General features: G+C 42.2%; 1 protein-coding gene across 1 annotated transcript; it reads left to right on the top strand.

Moving 5' to 3' along the window:
- Window positions 1-3,806: 3,806 nt before the first annotated feature.
- C7H6orf52 (chromosome 7 C6orf52 homolog) lies at window positions 3,807-11,652 on the top strand. Its single transcript, XM_027604102.1, has 4 exons — window positions 3,807-3,877; window positions 4,118-4,295; window positions 7,712-7,757; window positions 11,476-11,652. The coding sequence occupies exons 1-4, from the start codon at window positions 3,807-3,809 to the stop codon at window positions 11,631-11,633; spliced, it is 453 nt and encodes a 150-aa protein (XP_027459903.1). The 3' UTR covers window positions 11,634-11,652.
- The last annotated feature ends 8,358 nt before the right edge of the window (window positions 11,653-20,010 follow it).

Here is a 20,010-nt window from a genome sequence, read left to right as displayed (position 1 = left end):
AGTGGGTGTCCCCTGGGCATGGGACAAAGAATAAGTAAGCAAGACATTTCTTTGAAGTCTCATATTTTATCTTGGAAAATATGACTTACTGCATTTTACTTAATGATACATCCATTTATTTTAATGTAAAAGTGATATTCTCTCATCCAAAAAGAAAAAAATCTTCGAACAAACCTGTTTAAAGGGTCGCCTGCGTGGCTTAGTTAAGTGTCTCCTTCGGCTCAGGTCATGATCTTGGGGTCCTGGGATGGAGTCCACATGGGGCTCCCTGCTCAGCGGGGAGTCTGCTTCTCCTTCTGCCTGCCCCTCCCCCTGCTTGTGCTCTCTTTCTCTGATAAATAAATAAAAAATATATATATATATTTTTAAATCTTTTCCCTGTACTTTTGTCTCTGGAAAGCCCCTGGTGCTCTTCTTCTTTATCGCCAGGGAAATCTCAACTACTGTTTGATAAGAATTAGTACTCATTCAGTATGTTTTTTGAAATTAATTTTAGCACTGTAACAGGATAATTACTATATTCAGCATCTATTACCAGCTTGTCACATTTTAAAGAAGAACACTACGGCTTGAAAAAGTCTTGCTCCAACCAGGAATCTTTTAGAATATAGCTGGTTCTAGAATGAAAGCCATAGTGTAAACAACATAAACATAAAGTGGTGTACTTTTTCTAACTGTTAGAAATTACTGGAACCAATTAGAGCTCGAAAGACCTTAAAGAGCATTTATCCAGGTAATCCCAATCTAAGGGAGTTTATGGGTAAGTTTTGGAGGCTTTGAATCCCCTGAAATTATATGCAAAATTGTGTATGTACATTTTTGGAGGAGAGCACTGATAAAAAGTTCATTACATTTTCAGAAGGATTAGTGCCTCTACAGTTAAAATGCACTCATCCAGTATGAGGTTATAAATGTGAAATTGGTCTAGAAAAGTAACTTTCAAAACCACACAGCTAAGTAACAGGCCCAGTGCTGCTGCTTTTTATATTTCCTTGGGCTTAAACTTTCTTTTTAACGAAGAAAACAGTTTTTTACTCTAAAGAAAAACAATACAAAATTACATACTTGTTCAACTGGATTCAAACTGAGCATACTTCCTGCAAACCTCCTGTTCTTTTAACGCAGGATGCAAAAAACCATTTAATCTCATTCTTGTGAAAACTACAGTTGCCAAGAAACAACCAACTGTTAAAAGTTCATTAATGCTAAAGCACAACAGGATTTTTGTTGTTGTTTTGCTTTTAAATTATTGATTGAGAAGCTTTCTACACTGAGCCATGCATTGATTTATTCATTCATTCAGCAAATATTTATTGAGTGCCTGGCTTTGGTTGGCTAAAGAAAAAACAGCTAGTTTGTTTTGGGAGTGGAGGGAGGCAGCAGTTGGTAAGATGGATATACTGGGCTAAAAGCAGGGGAGAGCAGAGAAAAATCAGGCTTGTTTAGAAATATGAGAGTCTAATATTCCTCCTCAGTTACCCTCCTTTCTCACTGTGGCAGGTAGCAAGTCTCAACTTTTAGGAAGACAGAGGTGCATGTGGATATTCCCAGAGGATTTTGGTCTCTTTTGCACATAGAGCTAAGGGAAGCTAAGAGTGGGTTACTGCCCCTGGACACTGGCCAATTGTCTGCCTTGGGATAAATTTGCTTCACCTGCTTCATGGGAATAATGCAGGTGAAATATGATAAGTTGGCATTTAGGGCTTTTAAGAGAACAAAACATTTAAGAACCCCTCCTTGTCACTGTCATCAACAAAGCCCCTGAATGTCCTTCTCTGGAGCTTTGCTCAGGGTCCTCTGTACCCAGCTCCCACCATCATGCTGGGTGATTTCAACATGCAACATTGACATCCCTTCCTCAGCCTCCTTACCACGTTCTTAACGTCTAGCCTCTGCTTTCCTTTCTAACTACAGCTTGATCTCTCACCCATTCAGAGCAAAAATTGTGATTTTCCTTTTATAAAATACAGCCCTAAAATGAGAGAAGGAACAAAAAACTATTAAAGTTTGACAAAAAGAATCCTTAACTGGTATGTTTTATTTGATGGCCAAGCTGCTATAGTAGTTAGGAATTGTGTTTAACTTCATACAGTAACCTAAAATAGCTGTGGCTTAACCAAGACATTGATCTCTTAAGAGAAATCTAGAGGTAGCCAGGCTAGTGCTGGTACAAGGAGTCCACAGTCACCAGAGACCCAGACCCGTTTTCTCTTTCAGATCCTATGTTCTTGTGCATGACTTCCTCCATGATGTCACCTCATAGGCCAAAATATGTGCAGAGTTTGGGTTCCAGCCAACATATCTGATCTCAGCACTCTGGGGAAAGGGTGGAGGACAACAGGCCTCCTTCCAGCTAAACAAACTCCCTTATAATAGTTCTATTTACATCTTACTAGCCAGACTTTGGCCAGTTGAGCGCATCTACCTGTGCAGGGAGAGCTAGGAAATGTCTTTTAGTGAAGCCTATCTCTGCCCCCCAAATAAAATCAGGGTTCTGTTATTAAGGAAGAAAAAGAAACTGAATAGTGGGTGGTGCCTAACAATGTGTTCCACAGCTGTTCATCAATACCATCTCCCAGGAAGCACGGGGAGATCTAGAGACTCCACCGTGCTTTGTGTAAGGAGGCCTTCAGTAAATAATGGGTGAATGAATGATTTGAATTCATGCTGATTATTTTTTACATTCCAGGTAAATATAGACTACACCAAGCACTTTTTTTTTAAGATTTTATTTATTTATTTGACAAAGAGCAAGAGAGGGAACACAAGCAGTCTCCCCGCTGAGCAGGGAGCCTGATGCAGGGCTCGATCCCAGGACCCTGAGATCATGACCTGAGCCAAAGGCAGACACTTAACGACTGAGCCACTCAGGCACCCCATAGAGCAAGCACTTATTAATAAGCTTCAGGGAAATGGCCAGAACTGAAGTGCCCCTATTTGGACTCAAAAGTTACCTTCTTACATTTTGACACTTTGTGTAGGCTTGCTACTTAGAAAAACAGAATCTGAGTGAGGTCTAATCCAAATCTACTGAATCTGGACCCACCTTTTAAATAACATGCCGAAGTAATTCTTATGCACGTTGAAATTTGGGAAGGCATGCTTTATTGTGTTTTTAAAACTGATACTGAACCACAGAAAAATTTCCTTAAAACATCTTCTTGTACCAGCTTTAAGGGGGTGGGTGGGACGTTTGTGTGTGGGGGGGGACGGGGTGTGTGTGTGTGTGTGTGTGTGTGTGTGTGTGTGTTTTCCTTCAACTTCTTTCCCCCAGGTGGTCAGCGTAATGATTTCAACCTGTAGAGGCTATAAAAAAAAGTCCACTAATTGCTGGTTCGAATAGTTAGCAGATAACTGAACTGAGGAAGGAAACAGCAGTTTGTGGTCTCTGTCGTAAGGTTTTAGTTATTTCAAGTGACTCAGTTATTATAGGGGGTGGGATGGAAACTTCAGTCAGTCCCTCAAACACATACTCCTCTCTGTCCCCACTGGCTTCCGGCTACCTTCCCTGGGGCCAGCATTTGGTAGAGGGGGGCTAGCAGGCTTAAAGCCAGCCCCTTAGTTTGCAGAAGTCCCCCCAGGTGACCCCTATGGACTCCTGCTCCAACCACACCTTAACCCCATTGTAATGAAAGTCAAGCAATTCATTGCCTAGCAGGAATTGTCACTAAGTGTAATTACTATTCTTAGGCAGTTGTGAGACGTATTTGCTGGCGTGAGAGGTGTTAGCCCCCTGACCTGGAATTTCTGATAACCAGAATAAAAACTGTAGAGACCTGTTCTCATTCTGCCAAGTTTCTGGATAAATGGCGGGGCAGGAGAGTTTTGCAGGTTTTGGCATAGCTCAACAAAATCATTATTACTGGTACTGGCAAAGGTAAGCTGTTTTTTTCCTACTCCGAATGAAAATGAAGGCCATCCGTGCTCTATTTCTTACCTGATTTTTGGCAACTTACCAACTATTGCTTTGGAAATAGGTGTTTTTAAACAGTTAATGCAGAAATCATCCTTACCCTTACCCCTTAGCCTCCCCGGGAAAGAAGAAAGAGTCCTGGGGTTCTGAATGATTCTGCCTTAGTTGGTGAGGTCATTCCTGTTGTGCCCTCTCCACTACTAGGGGGAAGCCAGTGTTCCAACCCTGCCAAGCTTACCACTCCGGCAACTGGTTTGAACAACAGCACAGCGGTTACTCCCTTTCTGTCTCCACCTGTGGCTGTGCAGCAGCTGGAAATGGACTCGACCTTTCTGTGTGGGAGACCTCTGGACCCCCAGCTGAAACTCTGGTCCCTCCTAAGGTATCCTTCCCTGAAATGATTCCTAGATCATCTGCATGCCCAACATAGAAGCATCTTTTTCCTGTCTTCACGCCTCCAGATGCTCTCATTCCAATTCCCACAGCCGTGGCTTTTGCTCCCCATTTTAATACCAGAGAGTAAAAGCTGATGACTGAAGAAATTCGGCGAACAATTTAAGTCATTACTATCTTCCAAAAACAAAATCCTAGGCTGATGACGTCTGTGCCTAAATTCTTACTACTAAATTTTAGATGACCATTCACTTGATTTTACTCTTAAAATAGGACTGGAGGTTTGTTTTGCAGGAGCAGAAAACATTAACACGCTTTTCAAAGATATTCTAATATTTTGGTTACTAAAGTAAGCTATTTCTGAAATCACACAGAGGGACTAGAGTAAGGCAAAGCTTTCCCCCATCCCTTCCCTCTTCCGCATCTCCTCCCCATTTAGGAGAAAGTCCTGTTCAAGTGCATCTACGTCCTCTAGATTTTTCCCTTCTCTTCCTAAATCAGCGTGATTGGGCTTTATTTTTGTTTAGGGAGTTGGGGGAGACTTGAGCAAGAACAGACTGAGTAGTACTGGTTTACTCTTTGCTTCTGCTTATAGGTTGCATTAGATGTCCCGCGCCCACCCCCCACCCACCCAGTTCACCCTTTTAATAAAGAGCATTCTTTAAAAGTTGCCCGTTTGGTTGTGCTGTGCTATTAGCTCATCCCTTATTGACTAACTCAGTGCTTTAACGAACTTTTACCTATCTCCAAGTATTTGAGTGATTTTTGGCTAAGAATAAATTTCTAGATGGGCGCGTGGTGGCTTAGTCCGTTAAGCGTCCTGACTCTTGATTTCGGCTCAGGTCATGATCTCAGGGTGGTGAGATGGAGCCCCGTGTTGGGCTCTGGGCTTAGCGAGGAGTCTGCTGGAAATGTCCTCTCCCTCTCCCCTCCCCCTGCTTGCACACTCATTCATGCACACACACACTCTCAAATAAATCTTAAATTTTGGAAGTGGAAGGTCTGGATCAAAGGATATAACATTTAAAATTTCAGACAGCAAAGTATTCACCAAAAAGCTTGCCTAAATTTACACTTTTCATGGCTGCTATGGGTATGCTTGCCTCTCTATGTTTCTGTGTGTGATTAACCAATGTGACAGGTGAGGAAGCCATATGTCTCTTATTGAGGGCAAATACCTTTTAAACTGTTTCTTGGTATCTGTGTTCTGTGACCTCATCGATGTCCTTTGTCCACCTTTTTTTCTGTTGGTTGTGCCCCTTCTGTGTACTTACATATTATGGAAATTAGCACTTAGTCAAAGTGTTAGTTTTTTCTCCAATCTGTTTGGTAATGTCCTCCTTGTGGGATGGCCTGTGCCTTAAACCCAGAATTAGATTTAATATTTAAGCCCTCAGTTTTTAAAACTTGCATTTGTTTTTTGGGGGTTTTTTTTGCCCAAACTTTTCATTTTCAGTTTTTCAAGTCTGTTTTAGGTGTGCCTTCTTCTATATAAAATATCTTGTTAGATTTCTTGGCTTTTTCTTTTTAAACCCAAATCAGCTTTTTAGCAGATGTTTGATATTAGCATCACTTACAAAGAAATAAAAATCTTTTGCTACATTGCCTGAGGTTTTAGCACATTTTTTTCTTCTACCTCTTCCCTTTTTTGACCTTTTGGAAAACAGGCTATGTGTCTTCTGGTGGTTACTTCTACCTTAAATAGAGAAGTGTAGGTTTGAGTTTATTAGCAGCTTTGGAAAGGAAAGCGTTTCCTGATTTCTGTGTACTAGTGAGAAAATGAAGAAATTAACACTGGACAAAGAAATAAGACAGGCACAACAACAAAAGAACAAAGAAACATAAGTAACATTTTAAAAAGAAATTAACACCCCTTTTTCTTTTCTTGTCCCCCCTTTCTTTTCTCCATTTTTGTTGACACCTGGGATTTTCATCCCACTCTCCAGGCAAATTATTACTATAACATACAGTTTCAAGAATTATAAACATATTCTTGTGCCACCTGCCTGCTTTCCTGGCAGGAGTTTTGGTTATGAAGGTGATCATCAAAATTCCAGATGGTAAGGCTGTGCTGTGGGCATCTTTTGCTCACATGCCCTTGCTTTAAGCTTGCCTAAGGAAGTGACCTCTGCCAGGTGTCACAGTTTAATGCCCGTTTCCCTACCATAGCACGCCTGTGTTCTTAGCTCTTATTTCTCCCAGAGCTTAGCCTCCCGAGAGCCCTCTGCATTTTGACATTGTGTCTTAAGATCAGAGGATGTGAATATCTTCAAAGTGATTCTCAGGTCTTTGGGCTCCATCAGCGCATCTGTCCCAAACTCCCACTAGCAGAGGAAAACAGTTACTAGATGTGCCCTTCTTCAAGGACACCAGCACTGCCCAGGTGTCCCTCACACAAAGAGAAACCTCCGTCTCCAGAGCATCTGCTCCCTGCACCCTGGTAATGTAGGATCCACATTTACCAGAACACGTGTTGAAAAGGAGGAAATGTGAAGTTACTTGGACACTGTATTAAAGAAATGCCTCATTCAAGCACAGACTCTGGCTGTCTTAGCCCTTTCTAAATAGGAAAAACATGCCAATGGTGAGATTAAATTTATGGTAACCATATAATTTATTTTCGAAACCAGGATCTATTTCTGACAGAAAGGGAGGCATACTTTCGGATAGATTGAAAAGAGCTAGGGGGTCTTTGGCTTTCAATATAATCTCAACCCTCTTAGCAAGGGAGGCTTAATTGAGTTCACTGGTGCCAGGAGCTACCAGGGCTCTTCCTGGATTGGTTGGCTCCTTGGAACAGCTGTACATCCTTAACAAAGACAGTTCCCAACAGGTACCTATGGAGAGGAGTCATAGAAACTTACACTGTCCCGGGAGAGCCAACAGGGTCTGGGTTAACCAGCCGAGATTCATTTGGGGAGTACTTCTGGAATTTACTTCTTTGATTGACTGGTTTGCTTTTCTATAGTCTCTGCATCTGCTTAAGCACCTATTGTCCTGGTCCTTATCTGAGCCATGGGCTTGGGGTATGATTAGAAGGCTACAGGGAGAATGTACTCATGAAGATTTTGCAAGTTGTCATCTGGAAGGAAGGGCAGACCACCAGGTAGAGAGTTGGGCATTTATTTAATGCAGGGACTGTGGAGTCTGGATACCCGGGTCCCTGGTGTCTAGTTCATATTCGAGGCCCTGGGAGGCCAGTTAGTTCCCAGAAGCTTCAGAGAGCCCTGAGGTCTTTGTCAGGCATGTTCCTCCTTTATGATTTTTTTATTCTGTTGACTTCATCCACATATTTTATAATTATAGTCCATCATTTTGACAGCTAATGTTTTCTTTAAAAGCATGTGTTGATAATAAACCTTTAGGAAAAAAATGTTTTTTCTTAACATCCTGATTTCCTTGTAGGAAAGCAGAGCTCTGGCAGAGAAGCAAGATGAAGACTCACTGGAAGGTAACAGAAAGCCTATGTGGCCATGGTCGAAAACAAAACTAACCCATTCCAGGTTACTCATTACTCAGCTGGCTAGAAGCTGAGAGATTCTACTGAAAAATTCCTACGTAGGTCACATAAGCCATTTTCTTCAGCAGTTTGGTCTTGGGAAACTGCTTCTGTGGGAAGCTTGAGTAAAGCCACCTGTCTGGGTCTTTCTGAAGGACTAGGAAGTGGGGATGTTCCCAAACAAGACAGTAACTTGTTTTTAAGATCTGTTTCCTCCATAAATGTAAACTTTGGGATTAATTCTGCTTTATTTTTTTAAGATTTTATTTTATTTATTGATTTATCTTATTTATTTATTTATTTATTTGATACAGAGAGAGAGTGAGAGAGCAAGCGAGCACACAAGCAGGGGGAGGGGCAGAGGAAGAGGGACAAGCAGGCTCCACACTGAGCAGGGAGTCTGACATGGGGCTCAATCCCAGAATCCCGAGCTGAAGGCAGACGCTTAACTGACTGAGTCACCCAGGTGCCCCTTAATTTTGCTTTAATTTTGATTGTTAAGGGGGAAAGTATCAGGTGATCACTGTGGCCTGGCCTCCTAGCTTCCGTCGGGGTTATTGGTTCCTGGAGGACCTCACAGGCCCTGTCTGTGGTGTCAAGCAGTGCTCCTTGGAGTTCTTGATCTGTTTTGGGTGAAAAGAACAAAGTGCATCTGCCCAGAGCAGGACCTGTTTCTGACTGTATCTTCTTCGAGGAAGGGAAGAAAGTGGCCTGTTTTACTTAAGTTATGGGAACGAGAAGTGGAAGAGACAGGCAGAGATAAGACCATTGCCTACTTCTTATCACTTCCCCCACCTCCAGGGCACCCCCACCAGACCAAACCCACCCACTGCCTTGTGACTTTGTAGCCCCAGTGACTAAGTCAGCAGGTTAACAGGTGCTCAATGTTCAAATGAAATCTTTAAATGCTGTGGGGTAGTTCTAGTTTTATTGAAATATATTTGGCTGACACATAAATAAAAGGTGCCTATTCCAGCTCTCGGGGATTTCATTCTGGTTAAAGCATGAGTCAAATCTCCCTGCTTTCATCAGTCCTGCAGACATTATAAAGATATAGAGGAAAACCTACAAAGAGTGTGCTTTCTGGATGCAGACTGCCAGAGTTCTAGTCTCACTTATGAGTTCTGTAATTCCAGACAAATTCATCTCCAGGGCATCAGCATCCCCATCTGTAAAATGGGATGTTAAAACCGACCTTGTAGAATGTGTGAGGACAATAGCTCTAAAGTGCTTTTAAGTGTTTTAACAGCATCTGGCAGGTAATAGCCACTTCAGCGGTTAGTGTAAGCTCTTTGTAGAGCTGGAGCAGCTCTGTCCAGGAGAAACGTGATTTGAAACACAAATCCACCCACGTAGACAGTTTTAAATTTTCTAGTAGCCATATTAAAAAAAACTAAAACTAAAGAGATAAACAGATGAAATTGATTTCAATATTTGTAACCTAATATACCCAAAATATTTCATTTAAACATATAATGAATATGAAAATGAGATTTTTAAAAATCTTAATAGCAAGTGTTCAAAATGCAGTGTGTATTTATGTCACATCTCCATGAGGACTAGCCTCATTTCAAGTGCTCAGTAACCACATGTGGTGAGTGCCTACTGTGGTGGACAGCTTGGTCTCGAGGGCCCACAGGTTTAGGGAAGATGTAATTAGTTTGTCTTTTGTAGGTTTCTTTACCACTAGGGCCAACATCAGTGGAAGGGCCTAGATCATTAATCTGGGGTTCATAGCTGACCACACTGTCTGTTTTCTAGGCCATAGATGACAGGACAGACAGTGGTCTGCTCATAAGCATGGTGGTGCTGACACCTTTCCTGCCACCAGGAACCTGCAGAGCCAGGAGCCTTTTAGCAAACAACTGCCCATAGCAGTGAAGGAAAGGACCCTGGGGCTTGACCTTAAGAAAGAATTTCACGGGACGCCTGGGTGGCTCAGTCAGTTAAGCATTGGACTCTTGATTTGGCTCAGGTCATGATCTCAGGGTTGTCCGATGGAGTCTTGCCTTCAGCTCCATGCTCAGTGGGGAGTCTGCTTCCCCCCTCCCTCTACTGCTCCCCCTGCTTGAGCACTCTCTGTCTCTCTCTCAAAATAAATAATCTTAAAAAAATTTTTTTTAGAAAGTCCAGGAAAAAAAAATAGAAGCATCTAATTTTATGACCAGAAGCTCTCAAAGGAAATGTAGTTCAAAAGGGATGGGAAGCTCTAAAGAATAAGAACGGACAGCATAGGGGCGCCTGGGTGGCTCAGTTGGTTAAGCGACTGCCTTCGGCTCAGGTCATGATCCTGGAGTCCCGGGATCGAGTCCCACATCGGGCTCCCTGCTCAGCAGGGAGTCTGCTTCTCCCTCTGACCCTGTTCCCTCTCGTGCTCTCTACCTCTCATTCTCTCTCTCAAATAAATAAATAAAATCTTAAAAAAAAAAAAAGAATTGGACAGCATAGTCATGAATGACTTCAGAGAAGAAAGTAGGAAGTAGCTCATGAAACATATATGATGCATTAGGCCTACTTGATGATCTTGGTTCTAAAATAAGTATAGAGGGACATTAGTCAGCTCAAGCTCAATAACAAAATGCCACGGACTGGGTGGCTTGAATAACAAAGTTATTTCTCATAGCTCTGGATACTGAGAAGTCCAAAATCAAGGTGCTAGCTGATTCAGTGCCTGGTGAGAGGTCTCTGCCTGGCTTGAAGATGGCCACCTTCTCATTATATCCTCACTGGGCAGGGGGAGAGAATGCACCAGCACTGGTATCCTTTTTTGTAAGGGCACTAATCCCATCAGACTAGGGCCCAACCCTCATGAGCTCAACCAACCCTAATTATCTCCCAAAGTCCCCATCTCCAAATACCATCACATTGGAAGTAAGTGTTTCAACCTATGAATTTGGGGGGAACACAAACATTTAGCCCATAATAGGCATACAAATACAAAGGAGTAGCATGATCCCATGTATTAGGAAGTAAAAAAAATTACAATCCTGAATGAGCTAAGGCTTGCAAAAATTACAAAGGAAGAGAGGGCTTCTTTGGTTGCATTCAGTACAGGGAGAGAAAACAAGGGATGGCATTAAAAACCTTGGAAACCCAGCAACTTGGAAGTAATATCTAGGTCTGATGCTTTCATGATAACACCACCTCATCATAGGGTTCCAGGTTTTAAAGAAGAAAGACCAGGCCTCCCTCTGTTTCTGAATTAGTTGCTCTATATAGTTTGCATCATTTACATCAATCTGTTAATTAAGCAAATAAAGCAACATGTTTATTTCAAAGCCCCATCCTATGGGTTTGGTCTGGGCTCCATTGTACTGTGTCCACCCAGGTGTTCATGCTAGAAACTCTGGGCTCATCCTTGACCCTCCCTTTCTCTTTAGCCCCAAAGTGAGTCCATTTCCAAAAGAGTCAACTCCCAAACCTCTTTTGAGTTCATCCATCTCCTCCATCTCTTCCACCACAGAGATGCTCGTTGAGTCTGGTAGTGGTGCTTTTCCAGCTTTAATTTCTATTTTCAAATCTTATTGAAAGGAAACATGCAATTTAAAAATTCTAACATGAAATGTCTGCAATATTTTCCTGCTCATTTTTTTTGAAACTCTGATTTTAAGCCATTGCCAATATGTGTCCTATAAAACATATTTTTGTATGCATTAATTTGCTCCTGCAGATCCAAACCTTCATGTGAACATTGAGGAATTAAACAAAGAGTTTATGGTGAAAAGTGAGGAACTCTACGACTCTCTCATGAGTTGCCACTGGCAGCCTTTGGATACGGTTCACTCTGAAATCCCAGATGAGCCCCCAGAGAAGCATGATGTTCATTAAGCTACCCCACTGTTCTATTGATTGCCTCCTGTTTTGTTTTTGTTTTTGGAAAAAAAAAAAAATTCTCCCAGGAATGTACTGGATGCTATATGCAAATGCAGATCTCCAGGTCTTGATTGTGACTGACATGATAAAATGTGATGTAAATAAACTTTACCAGCACACCCATTTCTGGAAGTGTGTTATATTAAATAGATGCCAGAAGAGATCACATAACTATCATGGTGGACCAAGCTGAACTATAAGACATTTGAAAATAGGTCTAATAGGAAAATGGGCCTGATGTGAACTGGTTGGGGCATTAATGGATAGGTGTAAATATATAGAGTATGGTAGCACATAATCTGTCTTGATGGGAATTAATAGCCAGAAGTTGGCAGGTGAACGATGATCCTTTAAAGTTTGGGGCATCTTTGTAATGAAACTCAGCTTGGTGGGGCAATATATATCCTAACCTGCAGAAATTGAGAATATTTGATTAAGAAGGCCTAGATTTAGAATGAGAGAAGAATTGAGTGAAAGATAAAATGAAACTATCAACATAAATGTATATGTTGGAAAGGCTCCTGCCCTGTTGCTGGAATAGTCCACACTGCCTCTGATCTCCTGCTTATCACTATTAATCCTATGAAAGGATAAACATCCGGCTTAAACAGGATGTCTTTACATCCTCTATTACCAAATGGGACAAGGGTACAATGGGAGGTAGCAAATGCTGGGTTGTGGGGCAGAGAAGGCAAGAATGACCACATATCTCTATTGGAGATCACTGATTCTTCAGAATTTTCAGGTTAGCGATGATGGGGACAAATTCGAATGTGAGCAGAGGACTCCTCGTGATAGAAACCAGATAGTGGCAAATGCAGTATGAAAAGCAATGATTACTGCGAATTGGAACGAATGATAGCTGCAAAAAGGCCAGGAGCTCTCCAATCTAAACAAGAGAGAAATGGACAAAAACACAGGTGTTTACACTGTTGACATTGGTATAGTTGGATGCCTCTAGTAAATTTCTGGGTAACAGAGGTCATCTGTCACTGGTTGGTGTGGCCCTGTGAAGTCCTCAGACCTATTCAAGTCCTTCTGTTGAGAGTTAACAGGGATCTAATTGGTTGTGATAACCCCCATGAAGCCTATGTTGTGGATCATTGTGGGTCATAGATAATCAACAGTGACTTTGCAGTTCTGTTTGTGGTTCTTGGATCCATGCAAATGAGCACCCGAGAGCAAGGGCAGGAATTATTTCTGTGCTGCAAGCAGAGAGCTAAGAAAACCAAAGATGGAACCTTGTGCTCACCACTTACTGATGACAACTACTTGGAAAAATGTTTTAATTTCTGGTACTACGATGTTTTGCTGAAGAACAAGAAAACCAATGGGCCAATGAGATGGATCCCCAGTGTCTGATGAGGCAACTTTAGGATTGTGTGGACCTATGGAGCCTTGCTTCTGATCGAGTAGCCTTCCTGGAGGTGAGGACTGGGAGGATTAGGCTCTTCCTTGTGATGGAAGTGCTGTGAGCTGACCGCAGGGTGGGCCCGTGGTAGTGTACATTGATTGTTGTAGGGTGCTTTGAGACCTAATGGTGTGCTTCAGTTTTCCTTGAGTGAACTCCATTGGTGTTTCAGCAGGAATCCGCAGGCCAGCAGGAGTCCTAGAGTCACTGAGATGTGACCTGTCTTAAAAACAAGAGGGAGAGGGGATGTGGCTGGCATCACTACCTTTATCTGCTGTGCCTTCGGTAAACAGGCTTCTGCCTCAACAGTCTGCATGTTGTATAGTTGGCACTTGGTTTTGTCTGTCAGCCTATCTTTTCTAGGAAATGCTTTTCTGACTCAAATCTTGGGATTCTTCTTTTTTTTTTTTTAGATTTATTTATTTATTTGAGAGAGAGCAAAAGAGAGAGAGAGAGCATGCATTAGCAGGAGGGGCAGAGGGAGAAGAAGAAAGAATCTCAAGCAGACTCCATACTGAGCACAGAGCCCAATACAGAGCTCAGTCCCATGATCCTGAGATCATGACCTGAGCTGAAACCAAGAGTCAGATGCTTAACCAACGGCACTACTCAGGTGGTCTTCAAATCTTGGGATTCTGGTGAGGTCTTTTCTATCCTCAATGGCCCTTCTTCTTTTTTTTTTAATTTTCTTTTTTTTATTATTAATATATAATGTATTATTTGTTTCAGGGGTACAGGTCTGTGATTCATCATTCTTACACAACACACAGCACTCACCACAACACATACCCTCCCTAATGTCCATCACTCAACCACCCTGTCCCTGCTCCAGCACCCCTCAGTTTGTTTCCTGAGATTAAAGTCTCTTATGGTTTGTCTCCCTCTCTGGTTTCATCTTGTTTCATTTTTTCCTCTCTTCCCCTATGATCCTCTGCCTTGTTTCTTAAATTCCACATTTCAGTGAGATCATATGATAATTATCTTTCTCTGATTGACTTATTTCACTTAGCGTAATACCCTCTAGTTCCATCCATGTCATTGCACATGTTAAGATTTCAATTTTTGATGGCTGCGTAATATTCCATTGTGTGTATATGTATATATATATACACACACACACACCACATCTTCTTTATCCATCTGTGGATGGACATCTGGGCTCTTCCGTAGTTTGGCGATTGTGGACACTCAGTGACCCTTCTTCTTGATCACAGCTGATGACTGTTCTATTCCTGGGCTCTGATACAGCCTAAGCCACAGTACCTGCCTCAGTAGATTGGCCAGAGTGACCTCATGACCTAGTTGAACCCATCAAATCTTCGCTTAAATTTTTGAAGACACTTAGTCCTCTGGTGGTGAAGCTAGGAGAGATGAGGCCCAGGAGCTGCTGTAGCAATGTCTCCTATTCTGGGATAAAGTTAATTTACAGAGAGAAGCAGGTAGTTATGCTAGCGGGAGAGAGTCAGGTGGTGTGTACTCTCTAGTTTTTGATTTCTGTACCCTATCATTTTCAGGAATCATTAAGTTTCCAATACAATTCCCTTGTTGGTTCAGTTTCCCTCATTGCAACCCAATGTGTCCAAATTTAAATCAAGTTCTTAATTTGGTCATCCCATGTGGGTAGGTTAGAAAGACTTGAGTGGTGGTCTCCATTTTCTTCTGCTAGTTAACAACCTTGGAGGGCTGCATGTTCTGTCTTACATTTTTCTCAGGGTAAACTCATCCACTCCTATTCCACTCTATGCATTCTGGGCAAGAAGCCCACATTTATGTTTGCAGCACAGACCTTTCTTTTGAGCTCCACATTACGTGTATCTTTATCTTACTGCTTACTTGATTATTCACCTTGCATGCCAAATAGGTGTTCCAAAATTACCAAATTTGTAATGGACTGTTCTTAGTTTTACCTCTATTAATAAATGCCATGTTCAATCAAGTAATGCTTGAGCCCCATGTACTTCCCCTGGAGGGATTTAGATGTGGGAGAGGGGAGATGGATAACTATATGAATTTACTGCTATTACTGGAGGGTAAGTTTTGGGTTCTCAACTCTAGAGAAAGGTAGAGATTTGGATTGCAGGGTGGCAAAGCACCCACCCACACTAGTGAAGATCTGGCCCAGGTGGGGTGGTGGGAGCTGAACTTCCTGCAGTGGCTGCCCTCACAGGTGCTGGAATAGAACACTTTTGCAGCAGGGTTAAAAAAAAAATTTTTTTTTTTTGCTGGTAAAATACACATAATGTAAAATTTATTATCGTAACCATTTTTAAGTGTACAGTTCAGTGATATTAAGCACATTCATAATGATGTGCCACCATCACCACCATTTATCTCCAGAACTCTTTGAACCTGCAAAACTGACATTCTGTACCCAGTGAACAATACCTCCACATTTCCTACTCCTCCCAGCCCCCCAGAAACCATGGTTCTACTTTCTGTCTCTATGGATTTGCCTCTTTGGGGTATTTCATATAAATGGAATCATATAATGTGTGATCTTTTGTGTCTGGCTTATTTCCCTTAGCATAATGTCCTCAGGGTCCATCCACGTTGTTGCAAATGGCAAGATCTCATTCTTTCTTATGGCTGAGAAATGTTCCATTGTTATGTATACACCAGAGTTTGTTTATCCCTTCATCCATCAATGGACACTTGGGTTGCTTCCATGTTTTGGCCATTGCAAATAATGCTGATATGAATGCAGCAGGTTCTGAAGGCTGGGGGTTACATCCTGTTACCAGGGCGTCTTGTACACAGAAGCCTGAACTCCAAGTAATAGGGCTTTTGGCAATCAGTGTTCTTAGCTCACTAGCACATTCCCCAAGGTGCCATCTGGCCAGGCAGGACAAAGACCACTGCCACCTCAAAAGCCAGTCTTTCTCCTTGTTAACCAATGCTTCCGCTAAGAAGTGAGACCAATTTTCACAAAGCTCACAAAATTCAAGGGGTTTGGTTGCACCTTTCTCCTAGGAGAACAATGCTCTTGGCCTATAATTCCATGCATGTTTAATCCTTTAATGATTTTTGGCACAAGAAGGATCTTGCTTAGCTTTACGGTGACTTTCTACATATGAAATAGCTGGACCCTCCTCTCGGAAAGATGGGGAAAGGTACTTAGTTTTATCTCCTTCATTGGGGCAACCCACAAAATGCGTAAGGACTTGGATTAAATGGATTCAATTGGTAGTTAAGCACCAGGAAACAGCCACTTGCGACGAGGTGCCAAGTGCAGAAGATTGAACTTTGTTCCAATGCCATCTGCCTTCAGAGTGACTTGAGGATATTCTTACTGCAAGTTCACAGACTGGCCATAGATCTGCAATATGTTTTAGGCAAGATCTAGGATGAAAATAGGGCACGTATTCCAAAATGAGAGTTATTGGTTTTCCTATTGCAGTATACTCATATTTGTTGTATATTCTTATTTGTAGGATATTCTTTAAAGTAGCTCATAATTTAGGAGCAAATACCAATCTGGTTCCACTGGGACTTCAGTATGATTTAGGGCTCTCTCATGAATTGTCAATTCTAGGCATTCCTATGGATATGACTCCAGCTCAAGCTTGTTAGCAAACATGCTGGAAGATTTATAGATCCTGTAAGTAACCGGGTCCATAGACACTCATATCTTAACAGTGACCACGAATGAACAAGACATCAAGAAACACAAAGTAAGGGATGCCTGGGTGGTTCAATCAGTTAAGTGTCTGCCTTCGGCTCAGGTCATGATCCCAGGGTTCTGGGATTGAGTCTCACATTGGGCTTCTTGCACAGCAGGGAGCCTGCTTCTCCCTCTATCTGCTCCTCCCCTTTCTTGTACGATCTCTCTCTCTCTCTCTCTGACAAATAAATAAATAAAATATTTAAAAAACACAAAAGAAAACAATAACCCAAAGGAAAACATCTTACATTCCTGAGAAGGAAACCATTTTAGATTCTTTGGACTCTCTAAAATGAGTACTTATTATGTAAGATATGCTTTTTCTTCACTTTTCAATGAACAGGTCATTGCAAGGGAATCTATCAACTGCATTCATTTGCATGAGCAGCAGGGGTGAATCTGAAAGAGAATTTTGTGGGAGAATGCAAGTTTCAAACTGAGAAGTTACAGAAACATAGCATTAATTTATTCACTAAAGAAATATTAGACATCCCACTTCAGATTTGCAGGATGAATCAGGCATCTTGTCATACCTGGAGCAGCTCCTAAACTTAAAGAAACTTCCCAAACTGCTAAAATACAAGATAAAATATAATTCATGCCCCAGAGACATACAGAGTACTATGGAAGTTATAACGAGATCAAGATGAAGAAATAAATCTCTATGCAAGGTGGTGGATTTTATTTTTTATGGTCTCAAATTGTACCTTAGTCTCCACCTAACCATCTTTGTATAGTCAAGAAGCAAGGGTTTGGATGACTCGGTTCATTGTGAGGGGATTTCCTTAAAGTCATCTGTAGCTTCATGGCCCCTATGACCATGCTTCATAACCTCACTACAGTTATGCTTTGTGTATTGTTGGAAGTTTTGGAATGAAGGATTTCCCTTCTCCCAGTGGATCTGTGGTCATTACATCCTTCCCAAGGAACCTACTTCTTTTCTTCTTGTCCCTTCTTGTTGAGTACCTCCTCTGTCCAAGCAGAACTTTAGAAGCCACACATTCCTTTCTTCCTCCCCACAACTGTTCACCTTGACAGAAACCGAGGGTACCCCACAGGTCATGCTGCCAGTCCCTTGAGAAGCCTGATCTCACAATGTCCTGTTCTCCTCTAGCCTTTTTTCATCTCTCTTACTCCTTTAGCTGCCATCCTACCCTATGGGGAAACATGCCTGAAGTGCTCCTGGGTTCTGAGCACACAGTGGCTGGGGGGTGGGGGGGTGCTCAGGGTTGGGAGGCACAGAGCTAGGATGCTCTCATCCCTTGTCACAGGACTCTACTGAGAAGGTAGGGAAGAGTTGTAAGCAGAGGCGTGGCATGCTTGGATTTGTGCCTTTAAAAGAAGGCTCTGGCAACAGTGTAAAGGAAGAATTTGAAGGACAAAGATGGCTTTACCTGCAAACCAAGTGGTGAATTTATGGGCATAGAAGGAAAGGATGAGGGAAAATGGCTACAGGAAGGAGCTAGTTGAGCTAGTTAGAGAAATGTGAAAGGTACTGATAAGGGAAATCTGTGTCCTAAGATGGCCAACCGAGCCAGCGAGAGAGTCCCAGTCCTTGCCCCGGGGCTCTTCCGGGTTCTTCTCCCTGCCCCGCTTCGCGCAAGCGCTGAAAGTGCCAAGTATGCGGAAGTAGAAGTGTATAAATTACCCCCTTTGTTTGTGCTGGGGGCTCAGACCTTTGGGTACCACTCTCTTCTGAGCCTGCTAGCATTAAATAAACCTCCTGTCCTCCAAGATCTCCGAGTGCCATGTGGTTCTTCTGATGGGCGATCCAGTCCAGGTTCTGTAACAGTATCAAGGCTCAGGAGTTTCACTGAAATAGCAAGTGGAGGTCATAGAAATGAGGCAAGTTTCAGAAGTGATATCTGTTGGCACAGGGAGAGGAAAACACTGGATTAATTTTGCTCCTTAATGAAGTGCAGTCATGGGAAGAAGTGTGGGCCCACCAACACATCCACACATTTCCAGTATGGTGTTCCAAATGGAAAGTTAGCATGAGGAAGGTGACATCAGTGGTCTCTTCCAAGTCACGGACATATGCTGTGTTTGAGCACTACTTCCCAAACTGTGATCTATGGAACAGTAGAGTTAAGAGAAAGACATTGAAAAAGATACTTGGGGCACCTGTCTGGCTTAATCAGAAGAGCATGGCACTCTTGATCTAGAGATTGTGAGTTCAAGCCCCATGTTGGAGGTGAGAATGTACAGTGGTACAGTCCCTTTGGAAAACTGTTTGGCAGTTTCTTAAAAAATTAAATATAATTTTAAAAACAATAAAAAAATCTTTAAAAAAAGATGAACTACCAAAAAAAGGAGTGGTGGTTCTGTGGCCAAATAAGTTCAAGAAATACTGGGACGCCTGGGTGGCTCATTTGGGTTAAGCATCTGCCTTCAGCTTGGGTCATGATTCGGGGGTCCTGGGATCAAGCCCCGCATGGGGCTCCCTGCTCAGCGGGGAGTCTGCTTCTCCCTCTGCCCCTCCCCCTGCTTGTGTGCTCTCTCTCTCTCTAACCAATAAATAAATAAAAGCTTTAAAAAAAAAAAAGAAAAAAATACTGCAATACCATTCCCCATATAACCAGATGAAAGACGCTGAACATTTCCTGAATGGATTGGACCATAGAACCCCGTAGCCCATCACACCTTTCCAGGGCACAGTGTTGGAAAGAGTGTGATGTTGTAAATGAAACATTTAGTGTCCTGAAAATGTGCTCTGCAGACTGGAGCTGGTCTGCTGACACTTCACCAGTCTGCTGCAAGGTTAATGCAGAAATTGAGCAGCTTTTGAAACTCGTGCAACAATCTGATATCGCTGTGGCATCCAAGCAGCATTTTATTTTTCTAATTTATGTCATTGTCTTTTATAAAGACATCATTCCACAACTGGTTGGAGAGAAAAAAAAACTGGGTTTTCATCACAGATGGTTAACAAGCACTTTTTTTTAAGATAGATAGGTTTGTTTGTTTATTTATTTATTTAGAGTGAGAACATGGGGGGCAGCAAGGAAGGGCAAAGGGCGGGGGGAGAGAGTCCCAAGTAGACTCCACGCTGAGCACAGAACCTAAGGTGGGGCTTGATCCCATGACCCTGAGGTCACAACCTGAACCAAAACCAAGAGTCTGACACCTAACTGACTTTGCCAACCAGGCTCCCCAGTGAGCACTTTGAAAAAGAGCAATGGCCTAGAGACGTTGTTCTCATAGACATTTTGATTTCATGGATTAAAAAAAAATGTTTTTAAAGTGAAATCTATATATAA

This window comes from Zalophus californianus, chromosome 7 (assembly GCF_009762305.2).
Source record: "Zalophus californianus isolate mZalCal1 chromosome 7, mZalCal1.pri.v2, whole genome shotgun sequence".
Taxonomy (NCBI): domain Eukaryota; kingdom Metazoa; phylum Chordata; class Mammalia; order Carnivora; family Otariidae; genus Zalophus; species Zalophus californianus.
This window is presented reverse-complemented; position numbering and strand designations above follow the sequence as displayed.

Coding starts and splice junctions, on each gene's coding strand:
- C7H6orf52 (XM_027604102.1), top strand. CDS start 3,807: ATGGCGGGGCAGGAGAGTTTTGCAGGTTTTGGCATAGCTCAACAAAAT. Junction 3,878..4,117: donor TATTACTGGTACTGGCAAAG/GTAAGCTGTTTT, acceptor CTCCACTACTAG/GGGGAAGCCAGTGTTCCAAC. Junction 7,758..11,475: donor AGATGAAGACTCACTGGAAG/GTAACAGAAAGC, acceptor TTGCTCCTGCAG/ATCCAAACCTTCATGTGAAC.